At 45.5% G+C, this 15,928-nt stretch overlaps 2 protein-coding genes across 6 annotated transcripts; both read left to right on the top strand.

Annotated features, from left to right (window-relative positions):
• The first annotated feature begins 2,198 nt into the window (after positions 1–2,198).
• TP53I3 (tumor protein p53 inducible protein 3) lies at positions 2,199–8,091 on the top strand. 5 transcript variants are annotated; one of them, XM_019282123.2, is made up of 7 exons: positions 2,222–2,300; positions 3,387–3,464; positions 3,666–3,808; positions 4,483–4,750; positions 5,995–6,207; positions 6,957–7,153; positions 7,750–8,091. In XM_019282123.2, exons 3-7 carry the CDS (start codon positions 3,671–3,673, stop codon positions 7,954–7,956), a joined length of 1,023 nt encoding a protein of 340 aa, XP_019137668.1. In that variant the 5' UTR covers positions 2,222–2,300; positions 3,387–3,464; positions 3,666–3,670; the 3' UTR covers positions 7,957–8,091. The 5 variants fall into 5 exon arrangements, with proteins under 5 accessions (XP_010391559.1, XP_019137668.1, XP_010391558.1 ...); XM_010393256.3 differs by lacking the exon at positions 2,222–2,300 and adding an exon at positions 2,330–2,505; XM_010393257.3 differs by lacking the exon at positions 3,387–3,464 and having other exon boundaries at positions 2,199–2,300.
• A 338-nt stretch (positions 8,092–8,429) lies between these two features.
• SF3B6 (splicing factor 3b subunit 6) lies at positions 8,430–14,581 on the top strand. Its single transcript, XM_010393258.4, has 4 exons — positions 8,430–8,655; positions 8,896–9,014; positions 10,895–11,033; positions 11,532–14,581. Exons 1-4 carry the CDS (start codon positions 8,626–8,628, stop codon positions 11,619–11,621), a joined length of 378 nt encoding a protein of 125 aa, XP_010391560.3. The 5' UTR covers positions 8,430–8,625; the 3' UTR covers positions 11,622–14,581.
• Positions 14,582–15,928: the final 1,347 nt, after the last annotated feature.

Raw genomic sequence — 15,928 nt, 5'->3', positions numbered from 1 at the left:
CAACTGGTCACCTTGGCCACCTGGGCACACCTGGCTCATGTCCAGCTGCTGCCACCAGCACCCCCAGGTCCTTCTTCACTGGGCAGTTTTCCAGCCACTCTGCCCCCAGCCTAAGGCAGTGCAGGGGTTGTTGTGACCCAAGGGCAGGACCCAGCACTTGGCCTCGTTGAACCTCAAACAATTGACCTCAGCCTATCAATCCAGCCTATCCAGATCCCTCTGCAGAGCCTTCCCACTCTCCAGCAGATCAGCACTCAAGCCCAAACTGGTGCTGTCTGGGCACCTACTGCAGGTGCACTCAGTCCCCTCATCCAAACCATCAATAAAGACATTAAACAGAGCTGGCCCCAGAGGTGAGCCTTGGGGAATGAAATTTATTTAATCTAACAACTAAGCCTTCCCCTTTAAACTAACCTCAGACTAATTCTGTGCTAGTGTTTTCTGCAGAACTACAGAGCTGAAGCAGGTCCAAAAGGTGCCATTGTGTTATTTAGCCCCAAGTGTGCCTGGCTGGCTCAGTAATAAATTCAGGAGCCATATAATATTTGATATGAGCTTTTTTATCTGCTACACGAGGAAGGCAGAAAGTGTAAAGCTGGAAGATTGCAAAAAATGCCAACACTTTCGAAATCCTGTAACAATATCCATACATTATTTGTTCTTGCAAATAGTCACATTGTTCATACCTGGCCACTGTTCCTAGCAAAGACTAACACTAAGTTTTTCCAGGGCCAGATTTGCAGTAGGTATTCTCTGGGGTTTGCCCCTGTTGTTCTGGATGATTTCTTTGTGGAAAAAAAAAAAAAAAAGAAGTAACTTTTCTGTGCATTTTACAAGAAATTTCTGAAAATTATTTGAAGTGCTCAGTGTGTATTCTTTAGAACAGCTAATACTTCATGAGTATAGGTATTAGTATCTTTAATTTTCAGATAGAAATAGCACTGTTGTCATTTGAGTGCAGTATAGTGTGAGGGGGATTTGAACTTGAAAAAAAGCATCTCCATTATAGCAATTCTATATATGATTTTTATAATAATTGATTTAATTTTTTAATTTATGCCCTTGTGTTATTATAGCAGACTACTTTAGAGAGAAAGGTAGGCGAATCAGCAGAAAACTTGGACTTCATCAACCTAAAGAGTGCTCATTAGGAAATAAAGTATAGAAGTTTGAAACTTTAAAGTTAAATAAGAAACTGCTGCTTTACCACATTCCAGCTGCTGAGTTCCCTTCAGTTCCTTCAAGAACACTTGTGGGCTTGCTGCTCATAAAAGGACTACCCTATGTATCTGCCCTCTAAGTTTCTTAACTGAATTGAAAGTAACGTCTTCAATATTTGGTTTAAGATGCTCTGCTTTATCTTTCTAATGCTGTCATCCAAGGGACAAAGGAAATTGCTACATTAACACATTTTCAGGCTGTCCTGTACATCTTTGAGTAATAAAATATATTTTTATCATGTGAATTTGCATTGTCAATGACTGCAATAGAAAGTTATTTTAAACTGCAGTGGATTGCAAAGTTGTCTGGTGACAGTGGAGGAGGGACAACATCACTACCAGGACTGAATCAGGCTGAGTGTACCATAGACCAGGCTTCATGATCTTTTCATCTTCAGAAACACATCAACTATTAGCTCTTCAAGTCACATGAGAACAAAAGAATTTTTAGCTATACTTGATTCTAAATTTGCTCAGTTTCGAAGAAGAGTTTAAAAGCATGAATCCAAAAATCTCATTATTACTGGAAAAAAATCCACAGAAAAATCCTACACATATGAGTTACCATTTTTGAACAATCTGAAGTGTCACTTTTATTCCCTGACAGCTCAAACACTCAAGAGCTGGTGACTAGGACACAGAGAAAGGCGTGATCTGATCCTTCTGCAAACCTCATGGAGATGCCATCGGGCTTTTAGAACAGTAATGATTCTGATGCCAAACCATCAGGTAGAAAGGCAGAGAGCTGGCAGATGTGAACCAGCGAGCTCCGAACGCCGCTGTCCCCCAGGAAGGAAGCCCAGAGCAGCCTCCCCAGTGGGTTTGTGGTATCAGGGCTGGCACAGCTCCCACACCCTCAGTGCCAGTGGAGTAAATCGGGTCTGAGACACTCAGTATTCTGAAATCAAAGCATCTGCTCAGCTGGAGCACACCCCATCCCACACACTGGCACAGCCACGGGCAGTAGGCCAAGCTTCCCCATGTGCTGGGGCAGCAGCTGATCTCTGCTGCAAGGCCAAGCGGGACAGCAGATTTCTGTGCCAACCCGTGGAATAATCCAGGTCGTTCACAGAAATAATGGTGAGCCCTGCTAATATTTCTGACTCCTCATATCTGTCACTCCAAAGTAAAACAGCCTCGCCCTGTTCCTCCCCTTGTCTGCTGGGGAGTAGCCGAGTGCAAGGGCAGAGCTGGGAGAGGAGGAGCTGGGATCGGACTCTGTTCCCGAGGACATGCTGGGTTTGTTCCGGGGCACAGAGTGTCCCTCCTTCTTTATAGGAAAAAGGTGAGGTCGGGGGTTTGCTCGGGAGCCACACAGCTTCTTAAAATTGTTGTTTTCGGCCACTGCTGGCAGATCTGAGAGCTTGAAATGGTTGGAAACTCGTGTTTCAGTTCCTGTGGTTTTCTGTGCATATTTGAGAGTAATGTAAATATTCAGGTCCTCTCGGGTTTTTTGGTTGGTTGGCTTGTTTTGGTTTTTGTTGTTTGTTTGGTTTTTTTTTTTTACATTTTTGTGGGCCTGCTTCTAGCAGCAGTGACAATAATTTATAAAAACACAGGTTAATGAACTCTGATGGAAGAGAGACAAAAGCTTCTTTCACATCTTATTTTTAATTGACTAAATTTGGAACCAATTAAGACAGCAGAAACAATTGTTATGGGCTGTATCAGGTGGGCTTCCCATTGAATTTTATTGCTGATACAGGCAAATTTTGTGGGATTGGATTAAATGGTTCATCTGAAAACAACGAATAGACAGCCAGCCTCAGAAAGAAAAGCCTTTAAACTGCATTTTATATGAATAATTGGAAGTGTTTATTCACCATAAAATAGCCATAGAGCACCACCCTGTGGGGATTGCCATTCCTGAGGTTTCAAATTGTTTATCACTCCACATTTGCAGTCTTACCACAAATAATTAGGTATGCACTTAGCTTTCCCTGTGCAGACATCAGTGATTTTTACAGAGGGCAGGGTGGTCTGTCACTCAGTCCTGGTTACTTGGAAAGGCTCTGGCCTGCAGCCCATCCTGAGCTGCATTCAGTGTAGTACCAGCTCTCAAAAACTAACATAGTTGTTCCCGTTGTGGTTCCCTCTCCTTCTCATCTCCTTCCACCCAGTACCCAGGGAGCAGAGAGAAAACTGTTCCACATTTGATTTTACCAGGCAGGAAGAGGCTTGACAGCTCAGCCCACCTCAACAGCTGCTGGTGCCAAAAGGATCCCAGGAATAGCATCTGAGAAGGTACCTGAAAGACTGCTGCAGCAGTGAGATCCTCTACCATAGCAAATCAGGCACACAGGAATTACCTCCTGAGGCAAGGGAAATAAATAGGAATTTTTAATAGCGTTTGTTACCTTTCATTACTGAGATTTTTCCACTGCACGTAAGTGTGCCTGCATTCATGCAAGGTTTTCTCAGGTTTGTTTTGGGTTTTTTTTTTAGAGAAAATGTTTGCAGCCTATTTTGATTGCCCAGGAGGCCCAGAAAATCTCTATATGAAAGAAGTGATGAAACCAGATCCAGGAGAAGGAGAAGTTCTTGTGAAGGTCTCTGCCAGTGCTCTGAATCGGGCTGATTTACTCCAGGTAAATGTATGTTAAGCAGATCTATGCACCTAAAAACAACACAGATTTTTCAAGCCCCTCTGTGAAGTCTTGACAGATCTAATGAGCTAAAAGAGTGTGGACCTGGTGAGCATTTGGATGGGAGAGTCCATAGGGTTGAAAGAAGACATGTTTGTTGATTCAGCAGATAAATGTTTTTGTCTCAGAGCAGTGCTGGGCTGGCATGGAAAGGCAGCTGCCTTTCAAAAAAACATGTAAAACCCAAACTCTGGTCTTTCTAGATCTTAGACCCTTTTCTGGGCATTTGGGATGAAAAGGAAGTGTTCCAATGGCACAGTTCCAGTGGGAGAAAATCATTCAGATTCACATTCAAGTTATTATTTTGAGCTGCAAGCCATGCTCTGCAAATGGAGAGCAAAGTACCTCCACAGTAGGGATTGGCCTGGACAAAGGAGACTCACAAATATTTCAATTTATTCTTATTTTAAGAATAAAACTTAGGAAGAATAATACTTAGGAAGCAAGAAGTGTTTCCAGAGGATAGAATATCCTCAAATTACTGCAACATTTGCACAGTGCAAAACCAGGATGAAACAAATAGGAATTTAGGCTGGTGACATGTGAATGAAATATTGCGAGTCATTACACTCACTGATGTTTGGCTTTTCCTTCCTTGCCTTCTCTTTTTATTTTAGAGGAGAGGGAAGTACCCTCCCCCCAAAGGAGCAAGTGATATTTTAGGCCTAGAAGCAGCTGGGAGCGTGGCTGGGCTGGGTCCTGGCTGCTCAGGCCAGTGGAAGATCGGCGATGCAGTGATGGCTCTGCTCTCCGGGGGAGGCCAGGCACAATACGTGACAGTGCCCGAAGGCCTCCTGATGCCAATTCCCAAAGATATGACTTTTACTCAGGCTGCAGCCATTCCTGAAGCCTGGCTAACAGCATTTCAGCTGCTCCATTTTGTAGGTGAGAGGCGCATTTGCCCATTTATCCCACCGAAACAGCTCATCTTCCTTTCTGTTACAAAATCCTCTCTTTGTTGCCTCCATCTGAATGTTGTTTGCTCTCAAAGAACCTTTTCACTGTCACTTTGTCCCTATGGGTCAGAATCTGGTATGCCAGACACAAATCCTTGAATCTCGACCACCTCTCCCCAGTCGCAACTTACCCTGCTGATTGCATATTTACAAGGAAGGATATGGAAAGATGGTCAGGTTTCTTTTCGTCTGTATTTTTCAGCTTGAATCACTGAATGGTTTGTGTTGAAAAGGATCTTAAAGATCATCTAATTCTACCCCCCTGCCATGGGCAGGGACACCTTCCATTAAGCCTAAACCCTGAAATTATTCATGTTCTCCACACACCTGAAAATACATCTTATTTCTAAGGATTTGGCTTTACTGCATGCATGACCGTATCATGAAGTTTATCACTAATTGCCTGTGGGTCTGCAGTAGCCAACATCTTGTACCTGGTTTAACAGAGATATTAATTGTAGGTAATTGTAGGTAAAATTCACTCTGAGCTGATTTAAAACAGACAGAAGCTCACATTCTTAATTTTAAAAATGCGCTGCCAAGGTAATAAACAGTAGCACTTCCCAGGGTTTTCCTCAGATGAGAAATATCCTTCTTCTACACTCTTCAGCAGTAGCATCTAAAAGATCCAATCAGGAACAACAGTTCCAAACATCCCTGCAGATTTGCTTTGAGAAGTGTTGCTTCCTAGGGGTTAGTGGGAGGCTACTTGGTGCCTCACTTTCAGTAGCAATCAGTGGAACACAAATTAATGCAACTGATAGATGGTAAAATGATTGGCAGGACTGGTCCTTAATATTAGCCAGCATTTCTGGTATTTCTCCATTGCTGAGTGCCTGATTTCTGAGTGTGAACATCCTCCAAGTGTGTTTTTTTCTGATGATATAAAAAAGCTGTGAGTGCACTTCATTAAGCATCTTGGTCACAGATGCCCAGAACTGCACAGGGCCAAGACAAAGTCCTTCCACTGAGGCTGGTTAAATGATGTCCTGTCAGCACACTGAGACCTCTGCTACTTCTGGATTTGTCTCTTTTGTGAAGGCTATGAAGATGTAAACAAAGCCCAACCAAGGGCATCTCTTTCAACCTCCTCTTCAGTATCTTCCAGACTGTTCATGTTTTAATCCAAAGGTGATGCCAAAGGGTGACCACTTTCCTTATGGCCTCCTCCAGGTAAAGTACAGGAGGGCGAGACAGTGCTGATCCACGCTGGAGCCAGCGGGGTTGGCATGGCAGCCATTCAGCTGGTGAGACTGGCAAAGGCTATTCCCATTGTGACAGCCGGAACTCAGGAGAAACTGGAAGCAACAGCAAATGCTGGAGCAGCTGCAGGGTTCAACTACAAGATTGAAGACTTCAGTGAAAAGGTCTTGGAGTTCACCCAAGGTAAAAATCTCTCTGTGAGAGGTGTGAATGAACCTCCCAATGTGTGCACACACAGTTTCAGCTGTCTCTTGGTGAGGGAGCAGACAGTAGCGACCCTGTTAGCACAACCTGACATCCTGTTCAGCCCAGAATGGGCCTTGCCTTTGTTTAATTGTGGTGTTTTCTGCATGGGCTCTCTTTGTCTGTGTTCATTTGGGCATAAATGTTGTGCCTTGTTATTGCTGCTTCCCAAGGAACTGTGGGACCAAATCCTCACACTTCGTGTTTGAATCATTACAGAATCATAGAATGGCCTGGGTTGGAAAGGATTTTAAAGATCATCCCGTTCCAACCCCCTGCCATGGGCAAGGACACTTTCCACTCAACCGGGTTGCTCAGAGTCCCATCCAAGCTGGCCTTGAACATTTCCAGGGATGGGAATCCACAGGTTCTCTGGGCAACCTGTGCCAAGGCCTCACCACGCTTAATTATTGAACAGTTAGAAAAATGTAGCTTTTCTAAGTATTTGGGGTGGTTTCTGCCTGAGTCTGCTTCTGGGTAACTGATGATTCTTTTTTTTGTGCCTGATTCTGTAATTTCTTACAAATCACTGTGCCAATTCCTAATTTCAGTAGAAAGACTTAAATAAGAATTGCAGGGTTGATTCTGCAATAAACCTATAAATAACAAGGTCTTAGTTTTGCCTGAAATTATCCTACACTGAATGCAGCTTGACTTCACTGCTGAAATCTCTTCTGTTTCTACTTGAGGTTCTGGAGTAGATATTATCTTAGATTGTGTTGGTGGCTCATACTGGGAGAAGAATCTCAACTGTCTGAATACTGATGGCCGGTGGATTATTTATGGACTGCTGAGTGGAGGTGAAGTCCATGGGGATTTGCTGGCAAGGCTGCTTTCCAAAAGAGCCAGCATCCACACGAGCCTGTTACGGTCCCGAGACAAGGAGGCAAGTAGTGGCCATAAGCAGTGTGTGCAGTTTGATCTTAAAATCATTCATAGTTTTGAGAGCTTTCTTTTAAAACCAGTGTTAAACACATCCTTGCCAAAAAAGCCCCACCTTGAACTGTTACTACATACTTTGGAAAATGTCACAAAACTAAGTTAAAATGTCCTTTTTTCTATTTTTATCAAACTCCTCCCTGAATGAGAGTAATGACACCCAGGATTTCTTAATGTGCTTCATGAGTACCATCGTTTAGATATTTGGCCTAAGAAAAAATAAAGGTCCAGTGATTGGGCAGATTCTGTGCATGGTTTAAGACAGAATATTTACAAGAACTTTATATCAGTTTGATTTAAATGGCTCTGCACTGAGCTTACAACACTTGCTTTGGAGAATTTCATTCAACTAAGATGCAATAAATCTAAAAGCTTTCTTCTTGTTTGCAATTTAGACCGGTCAGGTGTTTTTATCTCCATTTCACTATGAGAATGTCAGAAGGTGTCTCCTTGAGGGCTGTGTACGTTTTAAACGCCGCGCTCAAAGACACCTCAGTCAGTGAAATGATGGGAAATAACCCTGAAGGTGTTTTCTCTCCCCAGTACAAGGAGCGGCTGGTCAGAGCCTTCACAGAGGAGGTGCTGCCCCATTTTTCCGGAGGGGCTTCCCCGCGTCTCCAGCCCCTCGTGGACAGCGTTTACCCCCTGCACGCCATCGCCGAGGCACACAGGGCGATGGAGGAAAACAGGAACATCGGCAAAATCGTCATCGAAATTCCCGTTTGCTTCAAGAAAGGGCCGCTGCAGTAGCTGCTCTGGGACAGTCACTGCGGGGACTGCACTGCGGTCATCCTGCCGCTCCTGCTCCAAACCAGACCGATTCGTGTGGGGGGCGAGGAAGGGGAAAGGCTATGGAAGCGTTTATTAAAGATGTATCTGTCGCAATTCTGGCACCGCGGATGGAAGGCGCGGGGCCGGGACGGGGCCGGGCCTGAGGCACGGGGGGGGCGGGGCCGGGGCCGGGGTCACGTGGGGCTAGCTGCCGGGGTCACGTGGGGCTAGCTGCCGGGGTCACGTGGGGCTAGCTGCCGGGGTCACGTGGGGATAGCTGCCGGGGTCACGTGGGGATAGCTGCCGGGGTCACGTGGGATAGTTGCCGGGGTCACGTGGGGCTAGCTGCCGGGGTCACGTGGGGTTAGCTGCCGGGGTCACGTGGGATGCCGGTCACGTGGGCTAGCTGCCGGGGTCACGTGGGATAGTTGCCGGGGTCACGTGGGCCGGTGCACGCCGGGATAGATCCGGTTCCGTGAGGGGAGCGCGCGCTGCCCGCCGGGATTGATCCGGGTCTCCTGCCCGCCGCTCCTGGTCCCTGCCGCTCTCTCCGTTCCAGGCTCGGTCCCCGCCGTTGTCTCCGCTCCAGCCTTCTTCCCCGCCGCTGTTTCCGTCCCAGGCCGCGGCCCCCACCCACCGCCCGCCGCCATGGCGATGCAAGCAGCCAAACGAGCCAACGTGAGTGCCCTGCCCTGTCCCGTCCCTGCCGGGGTGGGCTCCTGCTTCGTCCCGCTTCAGGCACCCCGCTGCTCTGACGGGAACCCGGCAGGGGGGTGGAACTGGGTGATGTTTAAGGCTCCTTCCAGTCCCAACCATTCCGTGGTTCAGTGATTCCATGATTTAACCCGTAGGCTGCTGGGTTTAAGGTTTGTAATACGTGCCTTGGGTCTAACACACCGCCTGTCCTTCCCCCATCAGATCCGGCTCCCTCCGGAGGTCAACCGGATCCTGTACATCAGGAACCTGCCGTACAAAATCACGGCCGAGGAGATGTACGACATTTTTGGGAAGTACGGGCCCATCCGGCAGATCAGAGTGTGAGTATTTCAGGTTTTTTGGGCCGTGAAGGGTTTCACGTGCTCCAGTGTCAGTGTTCTTGCCGCGGTGGTGGCAGCTGGGTTCCACAGCTGGAAAGGTTCAATGCCCTGGAGCAGCGCCCCGAGTGCCCGAGTGGGATGTGATGATGCTCTTAACAAATGAATTTGTTAGAAAATTACTGTGCTGGGAGGTGGGGAGAAGGAGCTTAAATTTGAAATGAACTTGGGGATGTTGATAAAATATGAGAGACTAGTTTGCTTAAGTTTCAAATACAGCTGAGGTTTTACCTTGATTTGGGGTAAAAATAGGAAAGGCAGAAGTAGAGCACAAACAGTATTCCTGCTTTATGAGTATCCAATAATTGATCAGTGGGAAAACAGAGATGCTGCTCTTGCTGGACCAGTGAACTAGAAACAAATACTAGGAGCGGCCCATGTGGGCCACAGAGGATGTCCTCGAGCCAAACCGGGTCTGGATAGTGGAGATGTGACTGTGCCTTTGGTTCTGAAATGCATGGAGATTGTACATGCCTGCAGCAGCTCTGAGGTTTTTCTCCTGGTTAGTTCCAATGTTTAGGACCTGAGCTTTGATCATCACAGGAGGGTTGGCTGGGACCTTAAAGACCAGCTCATTCCAATCCCCTGCCATGGGCAGGGACACCTTCCACTAGACCAGGTTGCTCTGAGCCTCATCCAACACTTCTAGGGATGGAGCATCCACAGCCTCTCTGGGCAGCCTGTTTGAGTGTTCACTGTGTAAAGTGAGTGTTACAGATTTGCCCTCAGTAAGCAAAGGACACCAAGGGGACATGTGCTGCTGGTGCCATGCTAGGAAGTGACACTGGACAGACCCTTCTTGTGCAGAGAAGCGCAGACTGGAGAAGTGGCTGAAGGAACAACGGGCAGTGTAAACACTGCCTGACTAAATAGGTGGAATTCTTTGCTAATGAGCATGAAGAAGAGCTAGTACTTGAGTTTTCTGAAAACATGTGGGCTGGAACAGCATGACAGTGGGACCTATTGAGAATTAGGACTTACCAAGAGTTTTCCATTGAAGCAACGTGCTAGCTTGTGCATCCAGTGGTTTGTTCAGAGCTACTAATTAACATTGCTTCCCACAGAAATCCCAACGTCATCAGTGACAAGGCATAACGTGTAAGCCCCTTTGTGAAGGCTTTTGTGCTTTGTGCAGTTTTTATCCCATTCTCCTCCTCACTTTTGCACACACCTCAGTGTGGATATGTGTGATACCATTTGTCCTCAGGAGTTCTCAGAAGCACCTTAGAGACAGTTGTTCTGATTTTAAGTCTCTGTAGGTGTCTTTTAGTCGAGACTTTTGGGATCTGTAAACTCTGCAGCCCCTGTGGGCTCATTACTGTTACGTGTCCAGACCTGTGTCCCATCCTTCAGGCAAAGGGCATGGAACTGCTCCCATGGGTGATGGCTGTGCCTTGGCTTGCACCAGCAGGGCTGTTCTGAACCTCTTAAATTGACTTTGTGATATGCCAGGAGCCCTGTTCTATCCTAGGGCCACATCTGATTCAGCCAGCCACTAACTGACAGCCAGGTCTTGTAACATTAAGTAAAAGCTAATTGCTATAATAAAGACTGAAATTGCTTCCAGACATATGACAGCCCTGACAAAAGCTACTGATAGTTGTTGCGGAGAGGTGCATTTCCCTTATGGAGCTCATTTTCCTGTTGTCTCTGGCTCTGAACTGTTTGGTGTGGAAAGCAGGGATGTAGTTTAACACCTAGAAAAAAATAAAAAATCGTTTTTAGTGAAGTTGCATTAGTTCAGCTAATCTCAGTCACTGTGAAATAAACAAACTATTTCTTGTTCATTTTATGTAACCTTGAATCTAACCTTTGCTCTGCAGTGGAAATACCCCTGAGACCAGAGGAACAGCCTACGTGGTCTATGAGGACATCTTCGATGCCAAGAACGCCTGTGACCACCTGTCGGGGTTCAACGTGTGCAACAGATACCTTGTGGTTCTGTACTACAATGCCAACAGGGTACGTGCACCTGGGCTGGGGAAGTCACCTCTCAACAGAGCTGTCACAAAAAACCAACCCCAACATCAGTTTGTAAATGCAGTTGTGTGGGTATTTCTAAGAAATAAAACCCAAACTGTTAGAGGGAGTGAATGGGATACATGGTCAGTTTCACATTTACTTGGTGACTTGTGTGCAAAAAAAGTACTTTTGGACAAAGGGAGTGAAAAACATGTTTGTGAGCGATGTACTCTGGAGAAGAGGGTGCAGAAGCTCCACAACTGCACAGCTGCAGCAAGAGGTGAGATCTTGCTTATGGGTAAAAAGTCTGCAGTTCTCGTCCCTGTCACTGACGGTGTCCAGGGCCCTGTGACATTCTCCAGGGCAAGAATCAAACAGCGCTCTCTGTGTGTGTGATGGTGGTGGGAGTTCACAGTGATGTCTGCGGTACAGGGAAATAACTTGTCATAAGATGAGACTTCTTTTGTCTTCTGACATTTTTTATTTTCCTAATTACAGGCATTCCAAAAGATGGACACAAAGAAGAAAGAAGAACAGCTTAAGCTTCTCAAGGAAAAATACGGAATTAACACAGACCCACCAAAATAAACTGATCTTTTTTGGAAAACTGTTTTCAAACACTGCCGTCGAGTTCTTGGCCTAAACATAGGAATTTTTAACAAAGTGTAATTTTTTCTCTTACAAATTTGATAAGCTGCAATATGAGTCTTTGTATCTTCAGATTAGAATTAAATTAATGTAGAACATGGGGAGATCTGCTTTAATATTAAATCCCCCAAGGCAACATGCCTTCTCTGTTCTGAGGGTGACCTGGTAAAGGCTGCATTGACCTGTTTTGAGCAGGAGCTTTCAGAAACAGACCGAGCAGGTTCTGTGACTGAACAAAGCAAGCCCAAGCCCATGTTTGTAACAAAGTTTCTTTCACAAACTGTAGAAGACGAACAGCCTTTTAAAAGGATCCAGCTGATATGGGGACTCCAGACCAAGTACCTTGTTCCCAGGGATGGTGCCAGCTTTGATCAGCTGCAGTGGAACAACCCAGCTCTCACAATACAAAAAAAAGTGTCTGGGGGCTTTGTGGTGTGTCCCAGGTTTGACTGAGGATTTGGTGTGAATTGAAGAACACATGACCAAAATGAGGCAGTAGATGAAGGTTTTCATTTTGATACCTGTAGTGCAATTGTTTTCTACTTGGCATGGTTGAGCTGTAACACATTTTCTGTACATACCGTTTTAGGTGTAGCACCTGGTGGAAGAAAAACAAATTTACCTTTTTTTTGGCTCTTTTTTTAGTACTCATGTCCTGTGTATAAAGATAAGTGTGATCCACAGTGTGCATAACTAGTATCTCAGAATTGGGAAAGAATAACGTCTGTCTGTGTTCTGAACCAGCTGGAACATGTGTGAACATGAGCAGTATCCTGCCTTGGGAGGATTTATTTGCATGAATGTAATGTTTCGCTCCCTGACCAGACAACTTCCAGCCAGTGCAGAACCAGGACAGATGCAAACATACTTTGCTTGAGATTTGTAATTCAGTTTTGTTTTTCAGTATATCGTACTGTGATAAAGAAATGCTCCCATTTTCTGAAATTAGGTTTTTGTTGGATTCTGTCACTTGAGGAACAATGCTGTGTCCATTTGATGAAAAAATAAATGCATATTTTGCTTTTTTTCATCAAGGCTTGCTTCATGCTGCACTCCTCCTGCATGTAACCTGTCCTGTTAGAAGGGAGTCATTCATCACCCGAGTGTTTGGTGCAGGTAGGAGCTGTGGCACTTCTGTCTCCGTGTGTACAGGGGTGTCCGTGTGTGTCACGGGTGACGGGAGGGTGCCCAGCTGTGGGAACAATGTCCAGATCTCACCTGGAGGAGATCCCTGGCAGCTGCCCTATGCTGTGCCCCTTGTTTAGCAGCTGGAAGGGGCTCACAGCAATATTCACATTTACTGTCTGGAACCAAGACAAACTAAACACTTGTCATTTTGTACTGAATTGTCCTATTTTCTTTGTTCTTAAAGAAGCTATTACAAATTAATAAATCAGATGCTACAAAGAAAAGTTCAGTAATGGCTCATGGAGAGTGAGCCCCAAGCCAGCTCTGGGGGAAGGCAGCCACGGTGGCTCCCGTGTGATTTCAGCTTGGGGTGGGTGCTCAAAGTCCCATCTTGTGCCTGACCCAGGAGCATCCCACTGGAGCAGATCTGCCCTTGCACACAGGCTTTGGGGATGTGAGCCAGAGCCACTCTTGGTGTGTGATTCCTCCATCCCTGCATCCTTCCCTTAAAACTGATGCTGCCTTTTGCAGCAAGAAACCTTGCAGGCCGCAGTGACCCTGGCTGAGGTCGGGAACAGGTACTGGGAGACCTGGAGCTGGGAAGCTGGGTTAGGTGAGCAGTCCCTCCATGGCCAGCCTGGCTGCCAGGTCCTGCCTATCAGATTAACACAAACTGAGAGTTCTCAGGCAAGAACTAGATTGCATTAAAAATGTTAAAATTAATGAAATCCTACTGGGGAATTTGCTTCTATGTGAACATCCACAGCTTTTCAAGGGTTACAAACTGCTCTGCTCCCAAATATATATCTTCTACATATATAAATATATCTATTTATATGAGCCATGTATATATGTACACATCCATGTACCAAACACTTGGATAACTGAAATCATTTACACCAACTGCTGGGCATTGAGAAGACTCCTTGCTGTAACAGGAACTGGAGGTGCTTGTTGCCATGCTGGATTTATGGTTCTAATAAATAATGAACACTGATAATAAATATCAGAGTGACAATAATGGTGCTGGGTGCTGCCAGCCTTGTTTTAAATCATATGCAAATACCACATTGCTTCTGTCAATAGCAGAGAGCATGGTGCTTGCACTGCAGTGTCTGTTTTGATGAGGATTTGGTGCTGTTTGAAAAACACATATAAAAAGCAATTCTTTAGGGTAATAGGATTAATAAAAATTCCTTCAATGAATCCTCAAGATCAGCAGCTTTTGATTTCTCTGAGAGCTCAGCTGCTGCCTTTCATTAAATATTCCATTTCATAGTTTTTCTTCTAGTGCCTGTTCAGGGCTTTCAATGTCCCTGCACATGTAAAATGAAATAATAATTTGTACCTGCAAGACGGGGGAATGGAAATGGAATGCCCGGAGGACTGTTTTGATGAGATCTGCTCAAGATTTTGTTTGAAATGTAATATCAAAGAACAGGGAAATGAGTTCAGCTCACGAATGGCAGAGGGGCAGTAAATAAAGCAGATGTTACCAGCCTCGGCACTCTGCATCTGTGCTGGCTTTGTGTGTGCTCACTTCCCGTTTAATTTTTCAGGAAGTAGGACATGAAATTAAGACTGGAAGGTCATTTTTTTTTCCACTGATGCTGTTTAGAAATAAGTAACAAGAGTATATCTGATTACACAAGCAATGACAGTAAATTTTTTCCAATCTATTATATAGGGGTAATAATTATATGTACTGTGTTGATTGATGATACAATCAAATAAATTAACGCATTTGCAGTCAAATAAAGAGCTGAAGATTACATTTCCTTGAAGACTTAATTTCCCTAAGTATCACAAAGCACAATTAGTTTTCCTTTCAGATTTTTTCTTTTTAATGAAATTGGCATGAAAAATGTAATAATCCCTGTTTCCAACCAAGGTCTCTGCAGAGAGGAGGCGATGAGGGAGAGCTTCATCAGCCAGCTGTAATAAGGATTTTACAGAGTGGGTAATGGCTGGTTGTACTGTGAAGGCAGAGGGGAAGAGCATAGCAGCAGCTCTGCAGATAGAGGGGATAAGATTGAGTACAATCAGCTCTCAGAGCCCAGCAGGAACGTGGTTTCCCTGGTAAGGAACTTGGAAGGGCAGAGCCGTGCCCTGCCTGTTGCCTCAGATGCAGCAGAAGCTCCCAAACAGCAAGGCCAAGTGGGGATGGAGGGAGCACAGGGCCATTCCAGGGTCACTCACACAATCCCTGGCATCGCCATTCACCGTTGGGGCTTTTCAGGAAAGGGCCCAAACCAGGTGCCAGTCTCTGGTGAGACCCCACCTGCAGCGCTGTGTCCAGCCCTGGGGTTCCCAGCACAGGGAGGATGTGGACCTGTTGGAGCCACTCGAGAGATGGGACACCAGGATGATCAGAGGGATGGAGCATCTCTCCCATGAGGAAAGGCTGGGAGAATTGGGATTGTTCAGCCTGGGAAAGAGAAGCTTTGGGGTGACCTAATTGTGGCATTCCAGTACCTGAAGGGTGCTGACAAGAAAAATAGACTATTTACAAGAACATGTAGTGACAGGACAAGGGGGAATGGCTTCAAACTAGCAGAAGGTAGGGTTAGATCATGTATTAGGAAAAAACTGTACTGTCAGGATGGTTAGACACTGGAACAGGATGCCCATGGAAGCTGTGGATGTCCCATCCCTGGAAGTGTTCAAGGCCAGGTTGGATGGGGCTTTGAACAACCTCATCTAGTGGAAAGTGTCCCAGCCCATGGCAGAGGGGTTGGAATAAGATGACCTTTAAAGTCTCTTCCAACCCAAACCATTCTGTGATTCTGTGATACTTTGGATTTTTTTCTATTTTGTAATAAGCAACTAACTTAAACTGGACCATTGAGAGGAACAGCTTAGACCAATGTGCTGAATCAAACTGTGTTTGACAAGCACAACAGGCCACACCACCTTTAACCAAGACTTTAGGAGGTGCAGTCTGTGACCCAGTGGTGAAAGGAAGGCCAGCAACAGAGGCCAGGGCAGTGGCAAAGGAGAGAGGGACCTTTTCAAATGATTTGGGAAAGCTGGTGGACATCAGATCCTGACAGATCTAATTACGAATTTTTTAACAGGAAATTACCCTGTCCTAAATAAAAGAACTATTAGTGGACGTT

The sequence above is a fragment of the Corvus cornix genome, chromosome 3 (genome assembly GCF_000738735.6).
Source record: "Corvus cornix cornix isolate S_Up_H32 chromosome 3, ASM73873v5, whole genome shotgun sequence".
In the NCBI taxonomy this organism is placed as follows: Eukaryota; Metazoa; Chordata; class Aves; order Passeriformes; family Corvidae; genus Corvus; species Corvus cornix.
Note: the sequence above shows the minus strand (reverse complement) of the source record. Positions and strands in the feature narration are given on the sequence as shown.

What these genes read in the sequence shown, in the direction of transcription:
- TP53I3 (XM_010393257.3), top strand. Translation starts at nt 3,671, where the DNA reads ATGTTTGCAGCCTATTTTGATTGCCCAGGAGGCCCAGAAAATCTCTAT. An exon ending in ATCGGGCTGATTTACTCCAG is followed by an intron (nt 3,809 to 4,482) that starts GTAAATGTATGT and finishes TTTTTATTTTAG; the next exon opens with AGGAGAGGGAAGTACCCTCC. An exon ending in GGTCTTGGAGTTCACCCAAG is followed by an intron (nt 6,208 to 6,956) that starts GTAAAAATCTCT and finishes TTTCTACTTGAG; the next exon opens with GTTCTGGAGTAGATATTATC.
- SF3B6 (XM_010393258.4), top strand. Translation starts at nt 8,626, where the DNA reads ATGGCGATGCAAGCAGCCAAACGAGCCAAC. An exon ending in CCCATCCGGCAGATCAGAGT is followed by an intron (nt 9,015 to 10,894) that starts GTGAGTATTTCA and finishes TTTGCTCTGCAG; the next exon opens with TGGAAATACCCCTGAGACCA. An exon ending in TGTACTACAATGCCAACAGG is followed by an intron (nt 11,034 to 11,531) that starts GTACGTGCACCT and finishes TCCTAATTACAG; the next exon opens with GCATTCCAAAAGATGGACAC.